Source organism: Pimephales promelas, chromosome 11 (assembly GCF_988280905.1).
Source record: "Pimephales promelas chromosome 11, fPimPro1.hap1.1, whole genome shotgun sequence".
NCBI classification, from domain to species: Eukaryota; Metazoa; Chordata; class Actinopteri; order Cypriniformes; family Leuciscidae; genus Pimephales; species Pimephales promelas.
Genome location: NC_142779.1, coordinates 5,893,565 through 5,919,337, shown reverse-complemented (window position 1 = coordinate 5,919,337; position 25,773 = coordinate 5,893,565). Strand labels below are relative to the sequence as shown.

The 25,773-nt window shown below is 36.2% G+C and overlaps 2 protein-coding genes across 2 annotated transcripts in view; one reads left to right on the top strand and one right to left on the bottom strand.

Moving 5' to 3' along the window:
• Positions 1 to 17,358, bottom strand: part of atl2 (atlastin GTPase 2) — a 55,829-nt gene extending 38,471 nt beyond the window's left edge. The window contains exons 1-12 of the mRNA XM_039672515.2: positions 17,220 to 17,358; positions 14,252 to 14,589; positions 12,755 to 12,889; positions 12,561 to 12,665; positions 12,394 to 12,444; positions 12,266 to 12,322; positions 10,908 to 11,000; positions 10,692 to 10,830; positions 10,475 to 10,602; positions 9,075 to 9,131; positions 8,727 to 8,798; positions 7,946 to 8,377 (exon numbers count right to left, since the gene is read on the bottom strand). Coding sequence (XP_039528449.2) covers positions 7,946 to 8,377; positions 8,727 to 8,798; positions 9,075 to 9,131; positions 10,475 to 10,602; positions 10,692 to 10,830; positions 10,908 to 11,000; positions 12,266 to 12,322; positions 12,394 to 12,444; positions 12,561 to 12,665; positions 12,755 to 12,889; positions 14,252 to 14,589; positions 17,220 to 17,292 — 1,680 coding nt within the window. The 5' untranslated portion in view covers positions 17,293 to 17,358. The remainder of the gene's footprint in view (positions 1 to 7,945; positions 8,378 to 8,726; positions 8,799 to 9,074; positions 9,132 to 10,474; positions 10,603 to 10,691; positions 10,831 to 10,907; positions 11,001 to 12,265; positions 12,323 to 12,393; positions 12,445 to 12,560; positions 12,666 to 12,754; positions 12,890 to 14,251; positions 14,590 to 17,219) is intronic.
• Positions 17,359 to 19,321: 1,963 nt separating this feature from the next.
• On the top strand, positions 19,322 to 23,387 carry galm (galactose mutarotase). Its single transcript, XM_039672517.2, has 7 exons — positions 19,322 to 19,647; positions 20,339 to 20,493; positions 20,618 to 20,824; positions 21,810 to 21,891; positions 22,247 to 22,397; positions 22,484 to 22,658; positions 23,073 to 23,387. Exons 1-7 carry the CDS (start codon positions 19,467 to 19,469, stop codon positions 23,148 to 23,150), a joined length of 1,029 nt encoding a protein of 342 aa, XP_039528451.2. The 5' UTR covers positions 19,322 to 19,466; the 3' UTR covers positions 23,151 to 23,387.
• Positions 23,388 to 25,773: the final 2,386 nt, after the last annotated feature.

Sequence of the window (25,773 nt, the reverse complement as noted above, 5' to 3'; positions counted from 1 at the left end):
TTTGCCCGAAAATGAAAAAAACGAAAGGGGTAACACTGTCGTTTTTTTTTTAGGTCAAAATTTTGAACTTTGATATCTCAGCTCTGGAAGGGTCTAGATCATCCATTTTTGCACTCAGGTCAAAGTCTCACAGCCCTCTATCATAATCCAGAGTTTTGAGAAGATTGGAGAAACTTAATTTTTTGCCCGAAAATGAAAAAAAACAAAAGGGGTAACACTGTCGTTTTTTTTTCGGGTCGAAATTTTGAATTTCGATATCTCAGCTCTGGAAGGGTCTAGATCATCCATTTTTGCACTCAGGTCAAAGTCTCACAGCCCTCTATCATAATCCAGAGTTTTGAGAAGATTGGAGAAACTTAATTTTTTGCCCGAAAATGAAAAAAAACAAAAGGGGTAACACTGTCGTTTTTTTTTTTAGGTCAAAATTTTGAACTTTGATATCTCAGCTCTGGAAGGGTCTAGATCATCCATTTTTGCACTCAGGTCAAAGTCTCACAGCCCTCTATCATAATCCAGAGTTTTGAGAAGATTGGAGAAACTTAATTTTTTGCCCGAAAATGAAAAAAACGAAAGGGGTAACACTGTCGTTTTTTTTTTAGGTCAAAATTTTGAACTTTGATATCTCAGCTCTGGAAGGGTCTAGATCATCCATTTTTGCACTCAGGTCAAAGTCTCACAGCCCTCTATCATAATCCAGAGTTTTGAGAAGATTGGAGAAACTTAATTTTTTGCCCGAAAATGAAAAAAAACAAAAGGGGTAACACTGTCGTTTTTTTTTCGGGTCGAAATTTTGAATTTCGATATCTCAGCTCTGGAAGGGTCTAGATCATCCATTTTTGCACTCAGGTCAAAGTCTCACAGCCCTCTATCATAATCCAGAGTTTTGAGAAGATTGGAGAAACTTAATTTTTTGCCCGAAAATGAAAAAAAACAAAAGGGGTAACACTGTCGTTTTTTTTTCGGGTCGAAATTTTGAATTTCGATATCTCAGCTCTGGAAGGGTCTAGATCATCCATTTTTGCACTCAGGTCAAAGTCTCACAGCCCTCTATCATAATCCAGAGTTTTTAGAAGATTGGAGAAACTTAATTTTTTGCCCGAAAATGAAAAAAACGAAAGGGGTAACACTGTCGTTTTTTTTTCGGGTCGAAATTTTGAATTTCGATATCTCAGCTCTGGAAGGGTCTAGATCATCCATTTTTGCACTCAGGTCAAAGTCTCACAGCCCTCTATCATAATCCAGAGTTTTGAGAAGATTGGAGAAACTTAATTTTTCGCCCGAAAATGAAAAAAAACAAAAGGGGTAACACTGTCGTTTTTTTTTTCGGGTCGAAATTTTGAATTTCGATATCTCAGCTCTGGAAGGGTCTAGATCATCCATTTTTGCACTCAGGTCAAAGTCTCACAGCCCTCTATCATAATCCAGAGTTTTGAGAAGATTGGAGAAACTTAATTTTTTGCCCGAAAACGAAAAAAAACAAAAGGGGTAACACTGTCGTTTTTTTTTCGGGTCGAAATTTTGAATTTCGATATCTCAGCTCTGGAAGGGTCTAGATCATCCATTTTTGCACTCAGGTCAAAGTCTCACAGCCCTCTATCATAATCCAGAGTTTTGAGAAGATTGGAGAAACTTAATTTTTTGCCCGAAAATGAAAAAAAACAAAAGGGGTAACACTGTCGTTTTTTTTTCGGGTCGAAATTTTGAATTTCGATATCTCAGCTCTGGAAGGGTCTAGATCATCCATTTTTGCACTCAGGTCAAAGTCTCACAGCCCTCTATCATAATCCAGAGTTTTGAGAAGATTGGAGAAACTTAATTTTTCGCCCGAAAACGAAAAAAAACAAAAGGGGTAACACTGTCGGTTTTTTTTCGGGTCGAAATTTTGAATTTCGATATCTCAGCTCTGGAAGGGTCTAGATCATCCATTTTTGCACTCAGGTCAAAGTCTCACAGCCCTCTATCATAATCCAGAGTTTTGAGAAGATTGGAGAAACTTAATTTTTCGCCCGAAAATGAAAAAAACAAAAGGGGTAACACTGTCGTTTTTTTTTTCGGGTCGGAATTTTGAATTTCGATATCTCAGCTCTGGAAGGGTCTAGATCATCCATTTTTGCACTCAGGTCAAAGTCTCACAGCCCTTTATCATAATCCAGAGTTTTGAGAAGATGGGAGAAACTTAATTTTTCGCCCGAAAACGAAAAAAAACAAAAGGGGTAACACTGTCGTTTTTTTTTTCGGGTCGGAATTTTGAATTTCGATATCTCAGCTCTGGAAGGGTCTAGATCATCCATTTTTGCACTCAGGTCAAAGTCTCACAGCCCTCTATCATAATCCAGAGTTTTGAGAAGATTGGAGAAACTTAATTTTTTGCCCGAAAATGAAAAAAACGAAAGGGGTAACACTGTCGTTTTTTTTCGATATCTCAGCTCTGGAAGGGTCTAGATCATCCATTTTTGCACTCAGGTCAAAGTCTCACAGCCCTCTATCATAATCCAGAGTTTTGAGAAGATTGGAGAAACTTAATTTTTTGCCCGAAAACGGAAAAAAACGAAAGGGGTAACACTGTCGTTTTTTTTTTAGGTCAAAATTTTGAACTTTGATATCTCAGCTCTGGAAGAGTCTAGATCATCCATTTTTGCACTCAGGTCAAAGTCTCACAGCCCTCTATCATAATCCAGAGTTTTGAGAAGATTGGAAAAACTTAATTTTTTGCCCGAAAATGAAAAAAAACAAAAGGGGTAACACTGTCGTTTTTTTTTCGGGTCGGAATTTTGAATTTCGATATCTCAGCTCTGGAAGGGTCTAGATCATCCATTTTTGCACTCAGGTCAAAGTCTCACAGCCCTCTATCATAATCCAGAGTTTTGAGAAGATTGGAGAAACTTAATTTTTCACCCGAAAACGAAAAAAAACAAAAGGGGTAACACTGTCGTTTTTTTTTTCGGGTCGAAATTTTGAATTTCGATATCTCAGCTCTGGAAGGGTCTAGATCATCCATTTTTGCACTCAGGTCAAAGTCTCACAGCCCTCTATCATAATCCAGAGTTTTGAGAAGATTGGAGAAACTTAATTTTTTGCCCGAAAATGAAAAAAAACAAAAGGGGTAACACTGTCGTTTTTTTTTTCGGGTCGAAATTTTGAATTTCGATATCTCAGCTCTGGAAGGGTCTAGATCATCCATTTTTGCACTCAGGTCAAAGTCTCACAGCCCTCTATCATAATCCAGAGTTTTGAGAAGATTGGAGAAACTTAATTTTTTGCCCGAAAATGAAAAAAAACAAAAGGGGTAACACTGTTGTTTTTTTTTCGGGTCGAAATTTTGAATTTCGATATCTCAGCTCTGGAAGGGTCTAGATCATCCATTTTTGCACTCAGGTCAAAGTCTCACAGCCCTCTATCATAATCCAGAGTTTTGAGAAGATTGGAGAAACTTAATTTTTTGCCCGAAAATGAAAAAAACGAAAGGGGTAACACTGTCGTTTTTTTTTTAGGTCAAAATTTTGAACTTTGATATCTCAGCTCTGGAAGGGTCTAGATCATCCATTTTTGCACTCAGGTCAAAGTCTCACAGCCCTCTATCATAATCCAGAGTTTTGAGAAGATTGGAGAAACTTAATTTTTTGCCCGAAAATGAAAAAAAACAAAAGGGGTAACACTGTCGTTTTTTTTTTCGGGTCGAAATTTTGAATTTCGATATCTCAGCTCTGGAAGGGTCTAGATCATCCATTTTTGCACTCAGGTCAAAGTCTCACAGCCCTCTATCATAATCCAGAGTTTTGAGAAGATTGGAGAAACTTAATTTTTCGCCCGAAAACGAAAAAAAAACAAAAGGGTTCTTTCTCCAATCTTCTCAAAACTCTGGATTCTGATAGAGGGCCATGAGACTTAGACCTGAGTGCAAAAATGGAGGCTCTAGACCCTTCCAGAGCTGAGATATGGACATCCCGCGTAGCATTTATCCCATTATAAAAATAGCGGTTTATAATGGGATAAATTCTGAGTGGGATTGCAATATCTCAGCTCAGGAAAGGTCTAGAGCGTGTCTTCTAAAGTGTCTTCGAAGAGTCTCTAGACTCTTCCAGAGCTGAGATATTGAGATCCCACGTAGCATTTATGCCATTATAAAAATAGTGGGTTCGTGGACGGTGGAATTTCGGGATGGCCCTTGGTGCCGCGGACTCAGGGTGCAGTACCCTGAGTGCAGTAAAATAGTTATCATGAAAGAAACTTTAATTAAAATGTCCAAAAAAATACACTACCCAAATCCCCATTCAATAGATTGCAGGCGGGAAGAGCCAGGATATTTTTAATAAAAATCTGATTATGTTTGGCTGAAAGTAGTAAGTCATATTCACCTAAGATGGCTTGATGGTGAGTAAATTATTGGACAATTTAAAGGGGTGATGAACTGAGAAATCAACTTTTCCTTGAGCTTTTGATATCTAAGAGGCCAGCATATTATAAGAATATCCTGTAAGTTTCAGAACTGAAAACGTCCTTGTTAGTCCAATAAAAGCTTTCATTTACACCAGCCTCTGAAAACGTCTCGTATTGAAAAGTGGGAAACTATGACGTCGAAGGGGTTAAAACACCACCCCCGCAGAAAAAGATCAACACCTACTTCAACACGGCCAGTTTAGCTCCGCCCACCGATTCGCGCATTACACGCATAGCTAAGTAGCCTAACTTACATGCCTACCTCGTGATGAAACCGGATCGTTCTACCGAGCAATACAGAATATTTTGCAGTGCCTGGTTGTGGAAAAAGACAGTCGCTACAATAGCTTCCTCTGGATTCCAATAGGACTTCATGGATAAACTTTATTTTTAATGATGTTCCAGCTGATGAGGGTAAAACATCGTCGTCTGTTCGCTTCATTTCACTGAGGATTGTTTTGTAAACAAGACTGGATTTGCAGACCGATTAAGAGTAAAGAACGGTGCTGTGCCATCTATATTGGATCTGACAGGAATTGTGCAACACACGGACTCTGGGTCGAACATGTATGGGCGAATCCGGTTGCCATTTGACAACATTGGACGTTTTCCCCCACATTCACCGACGGGTGAGTGAAACTCATTATAATATGCAAAACTGTTATCCACTCACAGCAGTGGGCGTTTATTTCCAAGTCTTCAGTGCGACACGCCCATAAAAACCGACCGTTTTTCAGGAAGGCTCACAACTTGGGTACAAAATAGCCTATTACTTATTCATTTTGATGTTTTTGAATGCAAAAACCAAGCGAACGTCTTAAGTTGACCTCAGACAACAATATAATAACATTTTAAAAGCCAGTTCATGACCCCTTTAAACTAGCCCTTTAAATGTGCTTATCGGAAACAAGTACAAGCCTCATTAGGTTCATGAAGCAAACATATAGACCATTTCACAAGATGTAAACACTGGTCCAGAAGCACTTCCTGTTATGAGCTTCCGTTTACCATATTTGATGTGATCTACTACGCATGCTGACCAATGCTTGTATGCGAATTAAAGCCTAAATTAATCTTGTTTATCATTCAAAATTATACATTAAAGGGTTAGTTCACCCAAAAATGAAAATTAAGTCATTAATTACTCACCCCCATGCTGTACCAACCCCGTAAGACCTTCGTTTGTCTTCGGAACACAAATGAAGATATTTTTGATTAAATTTGAGAGCTGTATAACTACCACATTGGCTCCTAAGGGACTGCCTCTTGACGGCCCAAAAAGTCAATGAAGAAAATGTTTAAATATCCCAAGTGACTACCGTGGCTCAACTATATGTTTATCAAGCGACGCGAATACTTTTTGTGCGAAAAAACAAACAAAAATAACGAGTTTATTCGACTATTTCTTTTCTTCCTTGTAGGCCAGAACGAGACTTCCTTATAGATTTCCACGACGCATGCGCGAGAATTGCGATCTGAAGTAGTGTAACCTGGTGTAAGCAGATCGCAAATCTCACGCATGCGTCGTGGAAATCTAAGGAAGTCTCGTTCTGGCCTACAAGGAAGAAAAGAAATAGTCGAATAAACTCGTTATTTTTGTTTGTTTTTTCGCACAAAAAGTATTCGCGTCGCTTGATAAACATATAGTTGAGCCACGGTAGTCACTTGGGATATTTAAACATTTTCTTCATTGACTTTCTGGGCCGTCAAGAGGCAGTCCCTTAGGAGCCAATGTGGTAGTTATACAGCTCTCAAATTTAATCAAAAATATCTTTATTTGTGTTCCGAAGACGAACGAAGGTCTTACGGGGTTGGTACAGCATGGGGGTGAGTAATTAATGACTTAATTTTCATTTTTGGGTGAACTAACCCTTTAATATATGGATTACTTTCAAATTTTGGTGAAATACACTTTCAATAGAGGGACAAAAATCTCTCAAGTTTCATTTAAAATATTTTAATTTCTGTTTTGAAGATCATATGGGTGTGGAATAACGCGTGTCCCTTGTTAACGGGATAATGAACTATGTTTTTAAAAACGCAAGACCTATAGTAATAATACATAAATAAAACCAATTGAAATGCTAAAATACTATATTTGACCCTGGACCACAAAATCATTTATAAGGGTCAATCATCTGAAAGCTGAACAAATAAGCCTTTATGAAGTCCTTGATGTTGCAGCATCCACACATTTTTTCTTTTAATAAACATTTACGGTAGGATTTTTACAAAATATCTTCATGGAACATGATCTTTACTTAATATCCTAATGATTTTTGGCATAAAATTAAAATCTATAATTTTGACCCATACAATGTATTGTTGGCTATTGCCACCAGGGCCTGAAATTAACACCCGACCACCTGCCAAATGCGGCTGAATTTTGCTATTGGCGGGTAACACTGTCAATCTACCTGCCACATTGGCAGGTAGCCAATGAGAATTGTGAGTGATTCATTAGGATTTTTACATTTCAACGAAGTCCACTAGTGGGTGTGCAGCTGTGCATGTTGGGAGTTGGGAACCGGTGAGAAAATGTCCGGTACCCGGTAATTTTATCAGTAATAACAGTATTAATTTAGTTCATATTTAACCATTCCTGAACGCTGTAACTAAAAGCTGTTAAGAGTAAGACCTGTCTACGTGACTAAATCCGCCATCAACACAGCCGCGTGTGATTTGTTTACGAGCTGCGGTAGGTCTATCTGTTGAGTATATACTATATTATAGCCTATACTATATATGTTGTGTGTGTGTCAAAATCAATGAATAAAAAGATTTTAAAAAATGTATGTTATTAGAGTTATTATTACTTGACAGCACTTAAATGTGTATTCTTACAAGTTAAAGAACAATATTGTGAAATTCCCGGGGGGGTTTTTTTACGTTTATGAAGCAAAAAAAAAAAAAGGCTGGTAAAAAGTCTGCCACAGTGGCCGGTGGCCGAAAAAATTTACTTCAGGCCCTGATTGCCACAAATATACCTGTGCGATTTATGACTGGTTTTGTGGTCCAGGGTCAAATATAGTATTTTAATCTAAACCTAGAACAATGCAGAAATCAAAAGCACTTCAAAATGAATACTATATAACATATAAGAATAATGTAGATTCACATATAAATCAAGCACTATCTAGACAATCCCATTAGAACACCGGATGCAAATCAGGCATTAGAATCAGGACTGGCTCTAAAATTCAACGGTCCTATGACAAAAATTTTATTGGAGGAACCTCTCTTCCCTGAACTCTATGAGTAAGCTAAGCAAAAGAGGAGCTTGATGGGCCTCACATTATCTCAGGGGGGGCTTACAAAAAAGTTTCCAGGAAATGGGAAAAGAGATTACCATCTCACCTTTAGTAACATGGGTTAGGACAAGACTAAAAGAGAATGATTTATGATGAGATGAACACAAAAGAAGACCGGAAAGCAACTAAAACAACAATGTGTGGGGCAGTAGAGAGAACATAGATGGGCCCAGCCAACATGTGGAAGCACAACTCACCTGTTCCCACAGGGCCTCTGCTATGAGGTCTATAGCCACGCCCACTTCCCGATACTCTCCTGAGTATCTGACATACGCCCAGGCACACAACGAGAGCAGAGCCACGCCCATCACAAGACTGGCCAGAGCCGCGATTACTGATAAACCAATGAAGCCCGTTACAGTGGAGACCATGTAGGTGGCAAACATGACAGCAAACAGAGTGGCTGGAGTTCTCGCTGCATAGAAAATGTTCTTGCTTTCATTGTGTTTCACAAAATTTGTGTACGCTTCATCCAGCTCCGTCTCTAACTGCTGCTGGTAGCGCTGACAGAAATCCACACCGCCCATTTTCTTCACAGCGCAAAACTTCTCAACAGAGGTTTTCTTAAACTCTTCGTGATAGCGCTGGTGGTCAACTGGGGCGATGTATGGTTTGTCTCCTCCACAGACCTGTGACACACACAACAAAATTATAAGTTCAGACACATTTCCTAATCTATCAGGCGTAGATTTAACTAAATCATAACGGGCATTTTCTTAGAGTTATCTAGGCCAAACCTACTATTTTAGTGCAATGGCCTCAAGTTATTTTCAGTTATATAGGCTAGCTCATCTCACGTCACGATCCTGCTATATTTAAATTGAATTTAGGTCCCTCTCGATCTATGAACCATTTAGTAGTGAAGAATCTTGACTGAATGCACTTGATATGCAGGATGCATTTGCTCACACTCTCTCCTTTTTGTCTGCATTCGCGCTGTCAAATAGAAGAAATAATAGTGTCTGAAAGTAACTCTACCTGCTCCATGGCTCTGTTATAAGTGTCTTTCGCTGCAGCGACAGCTGTCAAGTTGTTCGCTTCAGCAGTTGCCTAAGTAAAAGAGGCACAGTGAGCATTTAATACCTTCCATATTAACAACCATGTTTTGGGGTCAGTATGATTTTTTTTAAACCCTGATCTTTTTAACTTAGTATACATCAAAGAATCCTAGGGGGAAAATGTTTCAAGGTTTCCACAAAAACATTAAGCAGAACAACTGTTTCCAAAATTATTACAGTACTTTTGATCAAATATATATAGAGAGAGAGATTTTTCACCAACCCAAAACAGTACTACAGGTGACTTTAAAGATGGAGAGGAACCTACCTGCACCATGGATTTAGGATGTGGAAGCTCTTCCCCTTGATAGATTTTGATATAGGCCTACAAACAAAGGAATATAAACATGGGTGTTTTACTGGATGTTCATAAAGCAGAACATGTTATGGATCTACAACCTGATTGGATAAGTATGGAAGCTTGTTTCCGCCACTGAATAAAAAAATAAAAAAAATAATTGTGACTTTTTATCTCACAATTCTGACTTTTTTTCTCACAATTGCGAGTTTATATCTCGCAATTCTGACTTTATTTCTCAGAATTGCGTGATATTAAGTCAGAATTGTGTGATATAAAGTCAGAATTGCGTGATATAAAGTCACAATTCTGACTTTATATCACATAATTGTGAGTTTATATGTCGAAATTCTGACATCTTTTCTCAGAATTGTGAGATATAAACTCGAAATTGCAACTTATCAGGCCAATTCTAAGGGGGAAAAAAGACTATTTCCCCCCTCAGAATAGTTTAAATCTCGCAATTCTGACTTTATATCACGCAAATCTGACTTTATATCACGCAATTCTAACTTTATATCACTCAATTCTGACTTTATATCTCGCAATTGCGACTTTATATCATGCAATTCTGACTTTATACCTCGCAATTCTGACTTTATACCTCGCAATTCTGACTTTCCATCTTGCAATACTAAGAAATAATGTCAAAATTGCAAGAACTAATTCGCAATTGTGAGAAAAAAAGTCTGAATTTTGAGATAAAGTCGCAAGTACCTTTTATATTTTTCATTCTATGGCGGAAATAAGCTTCCATAGATAAGGCATGTTCAATGGCACTGTAAAAAAAGGCACACCTGTGATCTCACAACAACTGAAGTCTATATGAATGCATTCATGTTGATTGACAGCTGTAAACAGGCCACTGTCATGCTAATGAACTATATTACTCGACACAAGAATTGTTAAGCGTGATTAATCATTTACTTAAAGGATTAGTTTAGCCAAAAAATGAAAATTTTGTTATCATTTATTCACCCTCATGTTATTCCAAACCAGTGGCGGCTCCTGCAAAATCTCTCAGGGGGGGCTTACAGTGGTTCAACCTTAATGTTATGAAGCAACGAGAATACTTTTTGTGCGCAAAAAAAGGAAAATAAGAAATTGCTGAATGAAGTCGTTATTTTTCTTTAGGTTTTGAACGACATGACATGAGGGTGAGTTATTAATGACAGAAATTACATTTTTGCGTGAACTTTCCCTTCAATAAAACAGAGGTCTCTTCCCTTATTATCAATAAAGACTTAATCATTTGCCACACAAATTTTACAGGGACACTTGAGCTTCTTCGATTTAACTGCTGACACAATTTACATCTAATCTGATTTGTGTTTACAGCTGTTAGTGCAGCTAAAGTAATCAGATCTGACCTTGAAGTACTCCAGCAGGTCTCTGCATGTGACTTTAGCTCCACTGATCTCTTTCTCTACCAAGTTTTCTGGTGCCAGCAGTAAAGGCACTAGATTCTGCAGCTCCTCCTTAAACGCATCATCAATGTCTGCAAAAAAAGAAAACAAGTTCTTCATGATGAGCCTAGAGTTTGGACGTTCATGAGCATGCCGGTCTCTAAGAGAAATCTGTCCTGACCTTTCAGTCTGCCATCAAAGTGAGGGTTGGTGGCCACCTTCAGACCTGGATGTGGCAGCAGGAAGCAGTCTATGCTGGAGAAACAGCTGTGAATATGCTTCCTAACATTCTGCAGCTCTTCGTGTTGATTCTGCTTCACCTGCATAGCACAAATAAACATTCAAAAATTGATCAACATGCTGATGCCGTGTTCATCTATTCTCTGCTTCATCTCACCTGTAGTCTCCTCTCCAGGAAGCGATTCCCTCCTTTGAGCCCATAGTTATGCTCGTAAGGGAAACACCAGTCTCTGATCAGAAACAACAGTTTCTGCAAAAAGAAAAAGAAAAAAAGTGATTCTCAAATTTAGAAAAACAAAAATACTGATGATGGTGTAATCGATGCCCAATTTGTCATCCAAATTTTTTTCCAGTGAATAAAGAAAATATTGATTTCCATAAAATAATTTTGGAAAAATATTCATTTTAATATTTCATAGTGAATTATTCTGGTATGAAAAGAATTGTGCCATTTTAACATTATTAGATTTTCTGAATAATTTTTTAAGACATCTGTTATGCTCACCATGAATGCATTTATTTGATAAAAAAAAATATGTAATATTTTAATTTAAAATATTTTTGTGTAGTTTAATATATTTTAAACTGAAATTTATTCCTGACGCAAAGGTGAATTTTCAGCATTATTATTCCAGTCTTCAGTGTCACATGATCCTTTCATATGATGATTTGCTGCTCAAGAAACATTTATCATCAATGTTGAAAATAGTTGTGCTTCTTGATATTGTTGTGGAAATATTTTAAGGATTCTTTGAGAAATAGACAATATCTTGTGTAACATGCCCAATGTGTTTAATGTCACTTTTGATCAATTTAATTCAGTTTAAGTCCTTGCTGAATAAAATTATTAAAGGGGTCCTATTATGCCCTTTTATTTTTTCAACCTACATTTGTGCAGTAAAACGTAAAAAAAAAAACAAGTTTCAAAGTCTCATGCCATTTAGATGAAAGGAATATTTATATACATACAAATGATAATAATAAAAAAACACAGTGGGTGGGAAACCGTCTTGTGTTGCTCCCGCATCATATTATGTAAACTGCATTTATGACAAAGAACTACAATTATATACGTCATGACAATCGATCAATAAATGCACACACCTTGTCCTCTGCTTCTGACGTTGGCGCCGCGCTGCTGCGGATTGAAGAACACGCTGAATAACATGGACTAAAATACGGGGAGGAGCCAAGCCTGCCGCCGTTTTCATACGAGTTTTAAAGGGGACTGAGGCGATCACGAATTAGTGCACATATTATTGAAGAAAATCGCAAATTTTGGGGGGCTAAAGGCCTCCTAAAATGGGCCTAGTGATGCCCCTGAGATACACAGAGAACACAGCACAAATACATTCCATACAATACATCAAAACAAATGATTTGATTCTTCAATAAAGGCTTTAAAGTGGCCTCTGAAACATTTTGAATATCTGTGGCATCTGCGGCACTTTTTTCCCTGAGCGCAGGTTAATTTGTGTCTGTGAAAAGTACTCCGTATGGAAATAGCTTGTCTACCTGAAATGGTTTCTCATAGATCTCCTCCATTGCAAGTCGACCGTATTCAGTGAAAAGCTATAAAAGACACATGATGTTACTGTCCAAAATTACACTATTAACACACCAATAAAGAAAGCTGCTGCTACCTGGAGATGCTGCAAATCATCTTCTTGGATATTCTGAGAAAGATTATAAACCTAAAACAAACAAGGCTGTTGGGTCACATAATTTAATAGACCACTATGTATGGCAAAGCCCCATGTAATGTCAACCTTTCCTAATGCATGTGCCTCACTAAAGTGCTTCTACATACCTGCACAGAGCTGGTCATGGTGCTTAAAGCAAAAACAGTGGCACAGTCTTTGATGGTGGACTGACTGTCAAAGGCTCCCTGAGTGTCCACCAGCAGCACAGCTACCTAAGAACACACATAGATTAGTCTTATCACACAGTCAACATATCTTGACAGTGACATAACACATATCTTCAACTGAGCAACCCATTCACCTTAGTTCCATCTTCCTTTTCCACAACAAACACCTCACTCCAGGCCTGGATTCCTGTGGTCTCTCGCTCACAGCCTCCCCTCCAGGAGAAACCAGTCAACGGCTCATCATCTCCTCCCATCCATGACTCAGATGACTTCAAAGAAATGAAAGGGATTGGTCATATGAATGTCCCATAACGCACATAATAAAGCATGCATGCTCACGAACATGTGACCTAGCTGGTTTTAAACATGCAGGACGCAGCCCACACGTTTAGACATGTCAGGATAGGAGTCATCACGAACTTGTTCTCAGGAATAAAGATTCAGATTTTTTAACTGATGTGTTGGAGTTCTCATGACTTGGATATTTGAATGCATTAGGGTAGATGACCTGTTATTTTACAGTCCTCACAGATAAGAAAAAATAGTTTCATATTAAATGTAACAATGCACAACTTTCAAATTGTCTCAATTTTTTCATGAAATTCAAAGAACAAAAGCTGTTTTGTCACTCTTTCATATGCTGTGACGGATCACTGTAGCGCCTCAGTTAAAGCCGCACATGAACCAATCATCTCTTCCTGTTTACTACTACTTACAGTATGAAATAAAAATGAATGAACATCAGAAGGTATGTTGAAAGAAACAGTACAACTTACTGAAATGTATCATGTCTCATGTAATCGTTCAATCGGTGTTTCAAACGGGGGAAATCATCAACAATTTGAACAGCTTGTTTCCTGTTTATATATTAAAAGCTATTCAATGACCATTAACTAGTTAGTTAGAAAAAAAATAACTCTAGAGAGGAGCATTTTGATAAATATATGCACTATATTTTTTGCTAATATGTTAGTAGCTTGTTTGTTTTGTAAGAGTTGTTAGATATATGTATTACACTTTATAAACGTTTCTTCGCTCTTTGCATGTTTCTACAAATTGCACAGCACATTGGTCAACAACCCGTTGTTTTTAATTGTGCTTTTATTAATAAATTACCTTACCTATATTACATTTTCATTACATATTTACTTAACCTGTTAGTGATGTCATTATTTTATACTTGAATAAATCTGTCATGAAAACAAGTTATTAGTTTATTATATATATATATATATATATATATATATACACACACATATTATATAAAAAAAACCCATATGTGCCATTTAAATGTTTGTACAACTTAGTTTGTTCAATTTGAGAGTTGATTATTAAATACATTTTTTAAATACATTAAATACATTATTTTCGTAACATTTTTGTTTTCAGCCAAGTGTATCCTGAATTTTCGGTTTCAGCCCAGAATTTTTATTTTGCCGTATCACTAGTTATCTCAATCAAAAGTAGATTAAAAAACAGAGAAAAAAAGGAATAAAACAATGACCAAATTTAGCATCTAAAAATATACAAGTTCTCATTTACAAATATACACATTTAATCTAAAATTCTAATTTGTGTCCATTTGTCAACTAGCCATATGCTTACATCCTTGAAAGGGGGTTCGTTCTAACCTGATTGTGCATGTAACGTAGCATGAAATCCAGCAGGAAGGACTTTCCCTTGCGGAAGGCACCGGCCACAGACACCACAACCACGTTGAGATCCTTGACATGTTCCTGCATCAGGATTTTCTCCAAAGCAACAGCATCCAACTCAAACTTATGATCGTCCTCGTTAGCGATCACAATTTGAATGGGTCGAGCCCCCTGTGGAACCGGGTCCTCCTCCGGCTCAAGCTCTTCTGCTACAGCACATGGGGCCACACCAGAAGTGTCAGAGCTGAACTCCTCCAATGAGCTCAACGCCTCAACCGGCCGGTACAATGGTACATCTTCCACACCGGTCATATCTGTAGGATAACAAAAACAGTAAAAAGTCATTAGGGTTATTATCATTTACTACAACTAAAATACTATAAACATGTTTGTTAATTAAAATAAAGGTAAAATAATTAAACATAAATAGTATGTGAAAAACAAAGTTAATGGAAATAAGAAACTTACATTTAAAGTTGAAGTAATAAAATTACTACCTAAAAAAAAACAACTAAAATGAAGAACAACATAAAAATAAAACGCGAGCAGTAAAATAAAGACAAACGCAGATAAAGAAATTACTAAATTAAAACAATTTAAATAAAAACAAAATATAAAAATAAATAATAGGTAATTATCATTGCCATTTAAGTGAAATTACTGAACATAAATATACAAGCTTGACAAAAATCATCATTAAAGAAGAAAATTTCAAATGGCATTTAGAGGCTTTTGCATCTGAACTCTTCATATATATATATATATATATATATACTATATTATAAAATACATTTAATATACAATATATTAATAAATGTATAGTGTATATATTTTATTTATATAAATATAAATATAAATAAAAGGCAGCTTTAAATTTGTCACCAAAAAGTCAAAAGTAATCGTCACATCTTCGCTTACATTGTGCAAGGGGTTATTGGCCATGCATGAATAAGAAAAATCCACATACTGAACACTGTCCTTGATGGTCAGACATGGGTTTTCTGACATTCGCAACTTTGCTTTTTAGCACTCAACTAGCAGCTCATTACTGTAGTCACTTTCTATTCCAGGAGTGTGTGGGGTTTCTGTTCTAACCCCTTGCACTTTATCCATGAGCTGTGATAAGCCTAGATCCCTTCGGCCACAGGGCTAAATTTGGTCATTTTTGTCCTCTAGTTAAGACATATGTAACACAAAACAAACACCCTCTCCCCTTCACTTTAGTCTCTTCAGGCTCACGGCCAGATGAACTGAGCCACAGGATCAGAGTCAAGCAGTGTTAGAGTGAGTTAACACACACCATGGACACACTTGACAGGGGACAGTTCATTCAATACTGCTTTATATACACATACTATTTTATATATATAAATTGAGAATATTAAGCATATAAAAAATTTGGGAATTTATTAGAGGTTAATTAGATGGGGTTTTTTTAATCCATTTGAATGAATGATTGACAAAAATCTGAATTTGTCATAATTTACACACCCTCAAGTTGTTCCAAACCTGTATGAATTTCTTTCTGTATGAGAATTTTATTATTTGTATTATGAAGAATGATATTTTGAAGAATGTTGGTCACCACACAGTTACCAAGAAAGAAAAAAAAAGAGAAAGAAGAAAGAAACTCAGGACACAATTCTAATTTTTGGGTGAACTATCCCTTTAACGAGTCACTCATAAACTTGTTAATTAAGAATAGTAGAAGTATTGTTTATTGAAAATTCATGTTAATAAACAAAACCTTATTGTAAAGTGCTACCAACATGCATATTGCGGCAATATGTATTTTTTCCTCCGATTAATTCTAAAGTGAAAATGAATTTTAACAACTAACATGTAAAGTAGACATTGGTATCAGCTATTGAAAGGCCCCTCATTGATGCAGACTACTAACTTTAAGTACAAATCAGACAGGCAGACCTTTATCTAACACAATAACTACCAGCATGGAAATGTCTATCAGTTTCTTATCAGATTTTAACAGCCTGTTATGTTTGCCCAGATAAAAAGTAACTTAATATAATTGTCCTGTGTCCAGTAAATCAACATGGTGTGATGTTCATTACTAGACACACCAGCGAAACTCAAAGTAAAGTAAATTTACATGGCAAATTACCCTAGTAAATTCTGAGACTGAACACACAGGCATACAGGACATCCACCACCCTAAAGCTTAAGGGAGCAAACAAAACGCACAACTAATGCCAAAAAAATTAGTTTGGAGATTAATATTGATACAAAGCGAGTATAAAACACTTTCCCTGTACGAAATCTTTGAAAACATCGTGCCGGTTCCTTTCTGCGCGCGTGCACGAGGACGTCAATCACAAAACAACTGCATAACTCAGTTAAATACTAACATAATTAAAAATGACTATCAAATACATCTTCACTCACAAAAAATATTTATATTGGATTTAAACACATAACGCATACTGAACGGCCATGACAAAGCAAGAAGTGAAAAAAAAAGTCTGGCAACAAAGTTTGCACGGTCGCAAATTAAGCCATCTAATAATAGCTAGCATAAAAATAACCAAAGAACTCACCGAGAACACTGCAGTTTACCAACAAACATGCGCTTAGAGTGTGTATTTCACTCATGAAACCGTTATGGTGTCAAAATGACAGGTACCTCAACTCTCTGAAGCGCGTCTCACGAGGCTTTTAATTCCAGTAATGCGAGTCAACAAGAGCTAAATGTTCGCCAAACTCTCTATTGCAGCTCTCCATACATATGCGATCTGCTTTCGGGCGCGAATTGATTCACACCTGGTCAAATTTGACCGTGACCAGAAATAACACGAGTTCAAGTCCCGGTTTTTTTTACTTTTAACGTGTCAATAAACACAGACAAACACAAACTTACAGTGAAAGTAACACACTGACTTTGAAGAACTGGGTTTCGATAATTCACGACATGAAATGAGATATTCACCTTCATCAAAGTTGTGGCACTTGTGGTTCTTTGCTGAGAAATGCCGACTCCTCGGTCCGCTGTCTTCCGCCATCTTGGTTCTGTTGAAACTTTGCTGCGTGACGTAACAGCCCCAGTTTCTCTCTCATACTGTATCTCAACTTCATGCTCTCATTCTGAGACCTTTGGGAAACTAACGCAGATGGGGTTGTCTTTGTTGATTATAAACTTCCAATACAATCATTAGAATAAATGATATGTTACAGAATAAACAAACAAAAATATATTTAAAAAATCCATCAAATGAAGAAGGAATAGCCTACTCACGATTCTGCCTTAGCAAATTTGTGGCACACCATGTGGGACTCAACTCTTTATAAAAATGACCAGATTTCTTCCACTGAAGCACACGTTGCTTTTTGGATCATCTCAAGTCATGCGGGACAACTTGAATATCGTTTTTATATTATATATATATATATATATATATATATATATATCATTAGAAAGAGAGAGCGAGAGAGAATGCATTTGCATGCAATGAATGGCCCCAGACTTTTGGAGCCCAATGTGCACAGAATACCATAGTGCATTTTTTTTTTCTGAGAAAATTATTGGAAACAAAAGAGGTGTTGAGATTTAAAGGAGGAACCCTCAGAGAGACAGCATTTCTAAGACTGTTCTATTTTTAGACTGACACATTTCAAATTTGCACACATTGCCTCTCTCATAAATCTCCAGGCCAGAATGTCAGAAAATAATTATTGAACAATAAAATAAATGGTGAATTCATAGATATTTTAAAGGGAACAAACAATGTAGCCTACTAATGTCTGATAATCATTCATGGCAAATGACACTGAGGTTAATGTGGTTTGGTAAACAGTACTTACATCACAGCAATTACTGATTACTATCTGAATATTATTATTATTTATAATAATAATATTATTGTTATGATCATTGTAACAGGATTCCATAAAATTAATATTCAGATCAGACCGTCTTTAGTCTGTGCAATGAGCAAAAATTTACTAATCTATGAGATTATTTTATTTTTTCATCAACGTTTAGTCTTGCAATTAAAAATGGTTGGTAAATGCATATTACAATGTAAGACCAGCACCAAATGGGCCAAATATTCTACATAAATGCGCAGTACTGCCCCAATCCAGATAGTGGCAGTATGACACCAACAAATCGACGGCAGTGAATCGTGATGGGAGAAACGAAGCTTTTCGTCATTTTGAATCAATTGAACCAATTGCTTCGTAAAATGATTCACTGATTCGAAGCGCTCAAAACGACAGACGCTGGTGACCCCTGCTGGTCAGAATGAGATAATGCAGCAAAAACTCAGCTCAAACATTTCTGATATTTATTTTATTAAACTGTAGGGCTTGTTTTGTTTGTTTTATGTAGAGTTTTGTTTATTCATACCAATAACAGACTAATAACAACTCTTTATTTTTTCTTAAACAAATGTGTCAAAAATTGATGGAAGATAATAATAATAAGAAATAATTATAACTTTTTACAGTCAACGAATTTATGAATTATAATTATAATTATTATTATTATTATTATTATTATTATTATTATTATTATTATGTTTAAACAACAAAACAATTCAACATACACTTTGGAGCCAGGTGAACAAAAATAACACACACACACACACACACACACACACACACACACAAAATACACACACACACACAAAATACAATAAAACATACATTCAAATTGTATCATTCAAAGATTGTGAACTCAGAACAGATGAATGAACAGTTTAGTTTATTACTAGATTGAATAGAAAAGTAATTTTCAAATTCTTAAAGGACTCATGAGAACACTTAGGAATGTGAAATTTGACTGGTTGATTACAAAATTAATTATCGTACTTTAAAATTATTTTATTAATTATCATAGCATATTGAAATTATAGACACACAATACCATAACTTTTTCACATTTATACAACAACAATCAACCATTGACAATTTACATTTCGAAACAGTAACGAAGCATCGTTTGCTGAGATCACGTGATTTTGGCGCTCCGAATCACTGGTTCGAAACAAATGATTCGCAAAGGTTTTGAAGCTACACGATTCGAAGCATATTTCGAAAGCGTTGATCACTAGACTAGTGGGCGGTACACTGTAGTTTATTAACTCAAAGTGTAGTCATTTGTATTGCCGTGTTGTAACTTTCTTTGCAATGGTGGATTTGTAAATCCCGTCTAGAGCAAACTGGATTTTTCATAATGACCGAGGTGTGTAAAGAGAAGTTCGGCACTGCAGTGGGTCCAGTGGAGAAATGGACCCTGCGGTCCACCAGTGTGTGTGTGGAGATCATCTCTCTGGGCTGTGTGATAAAGTCCATTACAACAGAAGATCGCAGCGGTCAAAGTGCGGATATAGTGTTAGGATACGATGATTTAGAAGGCAAGTGCTAGCATTCAGTTAATGAGAGCGTTTCATTATTGTGCATGACAGGTATTCTGACTTACATGTTAAATAGAGAAATCTTAAAATAATTTATTGACCTGTTTTAACAATTTATTTGCTTATTCCTGCCAGATGTATCCTCTCTCTACAGAGAACACATTAAGACACAATTATGGTTCTTTAATATCAACATTGTTGCTGAATAAATGGAGAATAAATGAACTGAATTCAAGATATTTCTTTATAATGGCATGGCCATTTTTATGTAGATTATACATTTTTCTAGCAATGCCGAGCTCTAAAATATTTTATTAGGTCGATAAATATATCCAGTAAATGAACACAAAAGTCATGCAATGATGCAAATTCATTGGTAAAAAAAAACCCTTAAAGAAATAGTTCACCCTAAAATTAAAAGAAGTCATAATTTACTCACCCTGGTGTTGTTCTGATGCTGAATGCCCTTCTGTCTTTTATGGACCACAAAATAATGATTATTTTATAATGTCCTGCTCATGCTCAACTATATAAGTCAAAAAGGTTGAGAAACATTGCTTTAATCAGCCATGCAGGCATAGTTATATGCAGATGATCTCAGAATAACCAAATGTGTGTATTAATCAGCCTTGTTGACATAACTAGAGATACTGAATGAAAATAATGATAAATTTCCTTTATTTTACTCTAGGTTATCTCTCAAACTCTCGCTACTTTGGAGCTGTGGTAGGCCGGGTTGCAAACCGCATTGCCAAGGGCCGGTTTGTGATAGATGAGAAGGAATATAAACTGGCTATAAACAATGGACCCAATGCTCTGCATGGAGGACTGAAGGGCTTTGACAAGGTTAACAAACGCACAAAAATGTCTGTCCCTTTTGTCCCATTATATGTTATTTGTCATTTCTTTCACGCGAGTTAGCAGACATCGTTGCATCTGGCATTTCTTTAAGGACATTTGTGTGTTGTAGGCCGTGTGGACCACAGAGGCTGTGGATAACGGAGTGAAACTGCATCACAGTAGTGCAGGTGGTGATGAGGGTTACCCTGGGAACCTGAACGCTTGTGTCACCTACACACTGGAGAAGAACACACTGAGTGTGCTGTACCACGCACAGACTGACCATACTACACCAATCAACCTCACCAACCATTCATACTTCAACCTGGCTGGACAGGTAGGGCCAGATCTCAGAGATTCCACTCCTCGTCTTACGTCTTACACTTCATGACTAAAGTCTGTGTGAATTAGAAGTTGCGAATGCGATCGACTTTACTTTAGTATGGTGACTTATTTTCGTGTGAAATAGAATAGGTAACTGAATATGAAATAATAGTGATGGGCTCGAAATTTAACGCACTTCATTGCCATTTCTAGCTGGCAGCAGACAGTTGGAGGGACTGATTAAGGATGGGAATTTTTGACCAAAGATTACAAAGAAAAACTTCTTTTGTACATTAACTTGCACAGGTTTATTGTTCGCCACAAAACTAGTAAAGTGCTCTAACAAAGTAAATAGGGGCAATTTTTGTTTCATTCTAACTTTATTCCCTGGTACAAATAGTCCGATTTCAGCCTGTTCCAGATAAAACATGATCATTCGTGGAAATTTCTCTGGTCGTGGCTCCTAAATGGTGGTCCACCATCGTAAAGTAAGAGAGGTTCAAAGACAGCCAGATACTTTTCTAAAAGTGTCAGAAATTTAGCACAATCATCTCACTGTGTGTTTGCTGCTACAACCTGTCTACTGACTAGCCAATAAAAATGCAACATGATATTGTGTATTGATCAACGCGACATGGCACTAAAACATAAAACTACTTACCTCAAGCTCCATTTGCAAGATTGACATGCCAAGTTGGACTCTTTTCCGCGTCCGCTTCATTCATTGCTTTATTTGTTCACCACTATCATCTTCTATAATAATAAAACAGTGTATTAATAATACACTATTAATAAAAATTTGTAAATTAATAAAAAATTAATTAATAATACACAATAATAATAATAATACAATAATACTTCTATAATACAGTGTGATTTGTTATGAACGTATAGGACCCTTGGTGGCTATATTTAAGATTTTAATCATTGTCTTTTGTGGACAAAGTTGGTGTATTCCTACTATCAATAAATGCTATTTAATGTCGCACGTTCTGCAGGGAACACCAGACATTTACGACCATGAGGTGACCATCTCAGCGGAGTCGTACCTGCCTGTGGATGATACAATGATCCCCACAGGTATTATCACATGAAGAGTTCAGATGCAAAAGCCTCTAAGTACCATTTGAAATTTTCTTCTAGAATGATCATTTTTATCAAGCTTGTATATTTAAGTTCAGTGATTTCACTTAAATGGCAATGATAATTACCTATTAATTGTTATTTAAGTGAAATTACTGAACTTAAATATACAAATTTGATAAAAATCATCATTAAAGAAGAAAATTTCAAATGGCATTTAGAGGCTTTTGCATCTGAACTCTTCACATTGTTTATTTGAGAGAATTAGACCTTTTTAGAATTTAGATCTTTACAACTCTCCAGAACAGAAACTGTCAAACGTGGTTTTGTGTGGTTTCTTTACTATGTACAGGGGAGGTGAAATCTGTGGAGAAGACCCTATTCGACCTGAGAAAGCCTGTTCTTCTTGGCTCTAGATTGAAAGAGCTGCCTGGTCCAGGGTTTGATCACAACTTCTGTCTGTGCTCACCTGGTGAACCGCCACTGGAGAGAAAATGTGCTCGGTAACGTTTCATTTGTATTGGAATATTGACTTAATGATATAACACTTTATGCATCTTAATTTTGGCACACATGTTGGTCTCTGTAGAGTGGTGCATCCTGGGACGGGCCGTGTCCTGGAGGTGAGCACTACACAGCCTGGGGTTCAGTTCTACACCTCCAACTTCCTGGATGGGACATTGAAAGGGAAGGGTGGAGCTGCTTACTCCAAACACAGTGCCTTTTGTTTAGAGACCCAAAACTGGCCAGATGCTGTTAACCAGGTAATTTAATTAAAATAACATTATCATTCTAGTGGTGGCACTTGATTAATGTTCACTACCACTGATCATTTGGGGGTCAGTAAGATTTAATGTGTAATACTGCACTTTTATTCAGCAAGGATGCATTGACATGCAGTCAATTATTTTAAATTGTATTCATATTTTACAATATTACCGTTTTTAGTGTATTTTTGATCTTCAAATGCAGCCTTGATGACTTCTTTCAAAAAAAAACAAAAAAAAACTGTTTCAAATATACCAACCACAAACTTCAGAATGGTAGTGCACATTATATACATCATGTACAGAGCCTATTTGTGAACTAATTTATATTTATGTAATGTGTTTGTTTAATTAAAACCATAATGGTTCTCAATGAATGAGATGTTCTACCTGTTCTCTGTCTCTCATCAGCCTCATTTTCCTGATGCTCTGCTGAGACCAGGAGAGACGTACACACATACAACACGCTTCACATTCTCAGTGGTGTGAAACTACATAAGCATGTGAATTTTACTTTTCTAACATTATACAACTGTACTTTTATCCTAACAACATTACAGGTATTGCTACTAAGTAAATAACACAATTTTTTGAGTTATCTGGGTGAATACCCAGAATGTAGTCATGTAATGAGACATCTGTAAAAAAAATTACATTTGCACAAATTATATCAACATGATGTAATTAAACAAATGTTATTTTGTAACACAAGTGCCAAAAACTGTTCATTTTTAAATAAATAATAAAAAATATATCCACAGATTTATTATGGTTTTATTTTATATATAATATGTTTTTTTTTTTCTAAATAAATTTGCTAATGCGTTTTTGGGACAAAATGACATATTTCAATGTAGTCCTACATCATCAAAGAACTTAATCATTCAAAACTCTAATAAGGTCTTTTATATTTGACAATTCATACTTGCATATGCCTCATGCCATATTTTTTAAGATTCTTGCACATGCCTGCTGTTAGTGCTTATTTCTGTAATATTGCATTTAAGCAGTCCAAAAGGAATCTATTGAAAAGAGACCATAGCTTTTCTAAACTTTGCTTACATATTTTCTATGAAATATCACCAGGGAAATGACAGAAATAAACTTTCCCATTGATTCCCTTAAATTGATTTCCGGGGGCATTTCTATGTGGCATGATGTGAAGGCCATGTATCTTAACCCATACTCTGAATTTTCCTCTGAATTTAACCCATCCAAGTAAGTGAACACCCATTAGTAGCAGTTAGTGAACACCCACACACACACAGCCATTTTTGCTGTGGCGACTGAGAGCGATTGGGGGTTTTGCTCTTCACCTCAAGTCATTTTCTGCAAGGATTGAAACCGCAACCTTCGGGTTACCAGTCTGACTATTAAACCCCATGTTTAACATGTTAATGTATATGTAATCTTACAGGTGAATGCATTTACACTACATTTACAGTATAAATAATGTTTTAAACACAGAATTTTGAATATAGAAGAATTTTATTAACTTTTAATTATGAAATTATAACTGCCAGTAGGTGGCGGCAAATCGCTGTCTTAATAAGTGCATTTATTCACTGGTTTGTTCAAAACGTTGGTTTCATTCTGCCACTGTGGCACATGACAAGTGGGTGCTTCTCATTTCTTATTTGTGTATCCTCTTTCCTTTTCTCACTTCTTTTCCTTGCGTTTTAGCTCTCCTTTAAGTGTGAGGAAAGGATGCATGTAATACAAATGATTTGTTATGATTGCAACCTTGAAGGGTATTTGTTTGTTTTTCAATATGTTTTCCAGGTAAATAAGTGTTTTATTCTCATTCTGACATTTGTACATTGCAATAAACACATGATCACTTTGAACTTTTTTAATCATTATTTATTTACAGGCTGGTATTCTGACAACTAAAAGGAGTTACAGAAGCTGATGGCCTTGGGAAAAGATAATTGATGAACAGATAGACAGTGACAAGTGACAGCATCATTGAGCCATCCTTCTCTCCATGGTCATGTGGCTGAAGGGTTGGTGCTTTTGCATAGTTTGTGCTTGCTGTTTGATAATTATTTAAAACTTAGCTAATTAGTTGCTCCAATAATATGAAATATTTTACATTACCTGTTACCTTATAACAACTCTGTCATGGAAACTATGAATAAACCTTATAGTTAAACAATTTATTAATCAATTAAAAAGACATTAAAACCTGAGTTGAAATTGTAAGGGACATGCTGATAGTGGCTTTTCGGGTGTCAAACCATTAATTAACCAAAAATTATAAGTAGCCTACTGAATGTCATAATTTACTCACATTAATGACGTTCTATCTCGACTCTTCAAAAACAGTCACAGCTACATTGTTGTCGCATGGCCTCCCACTCATTCTGTGGGTAGGAAAATTTTGAATTTAAAATATTTTTCCGTAAAATGCCTTGACGTATAGCAATCTAGTCAAATAACGAGTCATGGAAGAGATCTCAATATTACTTCCTTTCTGTCACTAGAATTTATTTACAAATTATTTTCTATTATTCTATACAAATAATACATTTCCTGCCAAAATAATATGAAAGTAATAATTTAAAATAATATGTAAGTAGGCCTATGTCATCACAACCTGTTTAACATTTCACACAAAGCTGTACTGAATGGGTTTGTTGCATTTATTTAGTAGGCCTAATTATTTAATTTAGTAAATTATTCAGTTTTTTTCTTTGATTCGCTGTGCTCTGTGCATTTGAGAATTAAAGGGTTCTCTGGGTTTTTCTGTGGTTTATACCTTCGAACTACAGAGATAAAACAAGGCATGGCACCCTTTAACGTCAAATGAGACGCAGATATATTTGGGCAGAAGGCGCCCCCTAGTGGTCTAACCCTTACCCTACACCATACCTAAACTTAACCATAACCGAAGCGTCTCATTAGACGTTAAAGGGTGCCATGTGCGTTGGATATTTACGCTTTTGCAAAAGCGTTGTATATGGCGCTTTGGGATGAGAATACATTGGATAAGAAGAGCAAGAAGGAATGTTAGCTAGCTACTTCAGGAAATCAGTCTTTTCTTTATTAAATAAAAATGCCTATTCAAAAAATGTAACAATAATAGAACACATGAAAAGAAAATGAAACA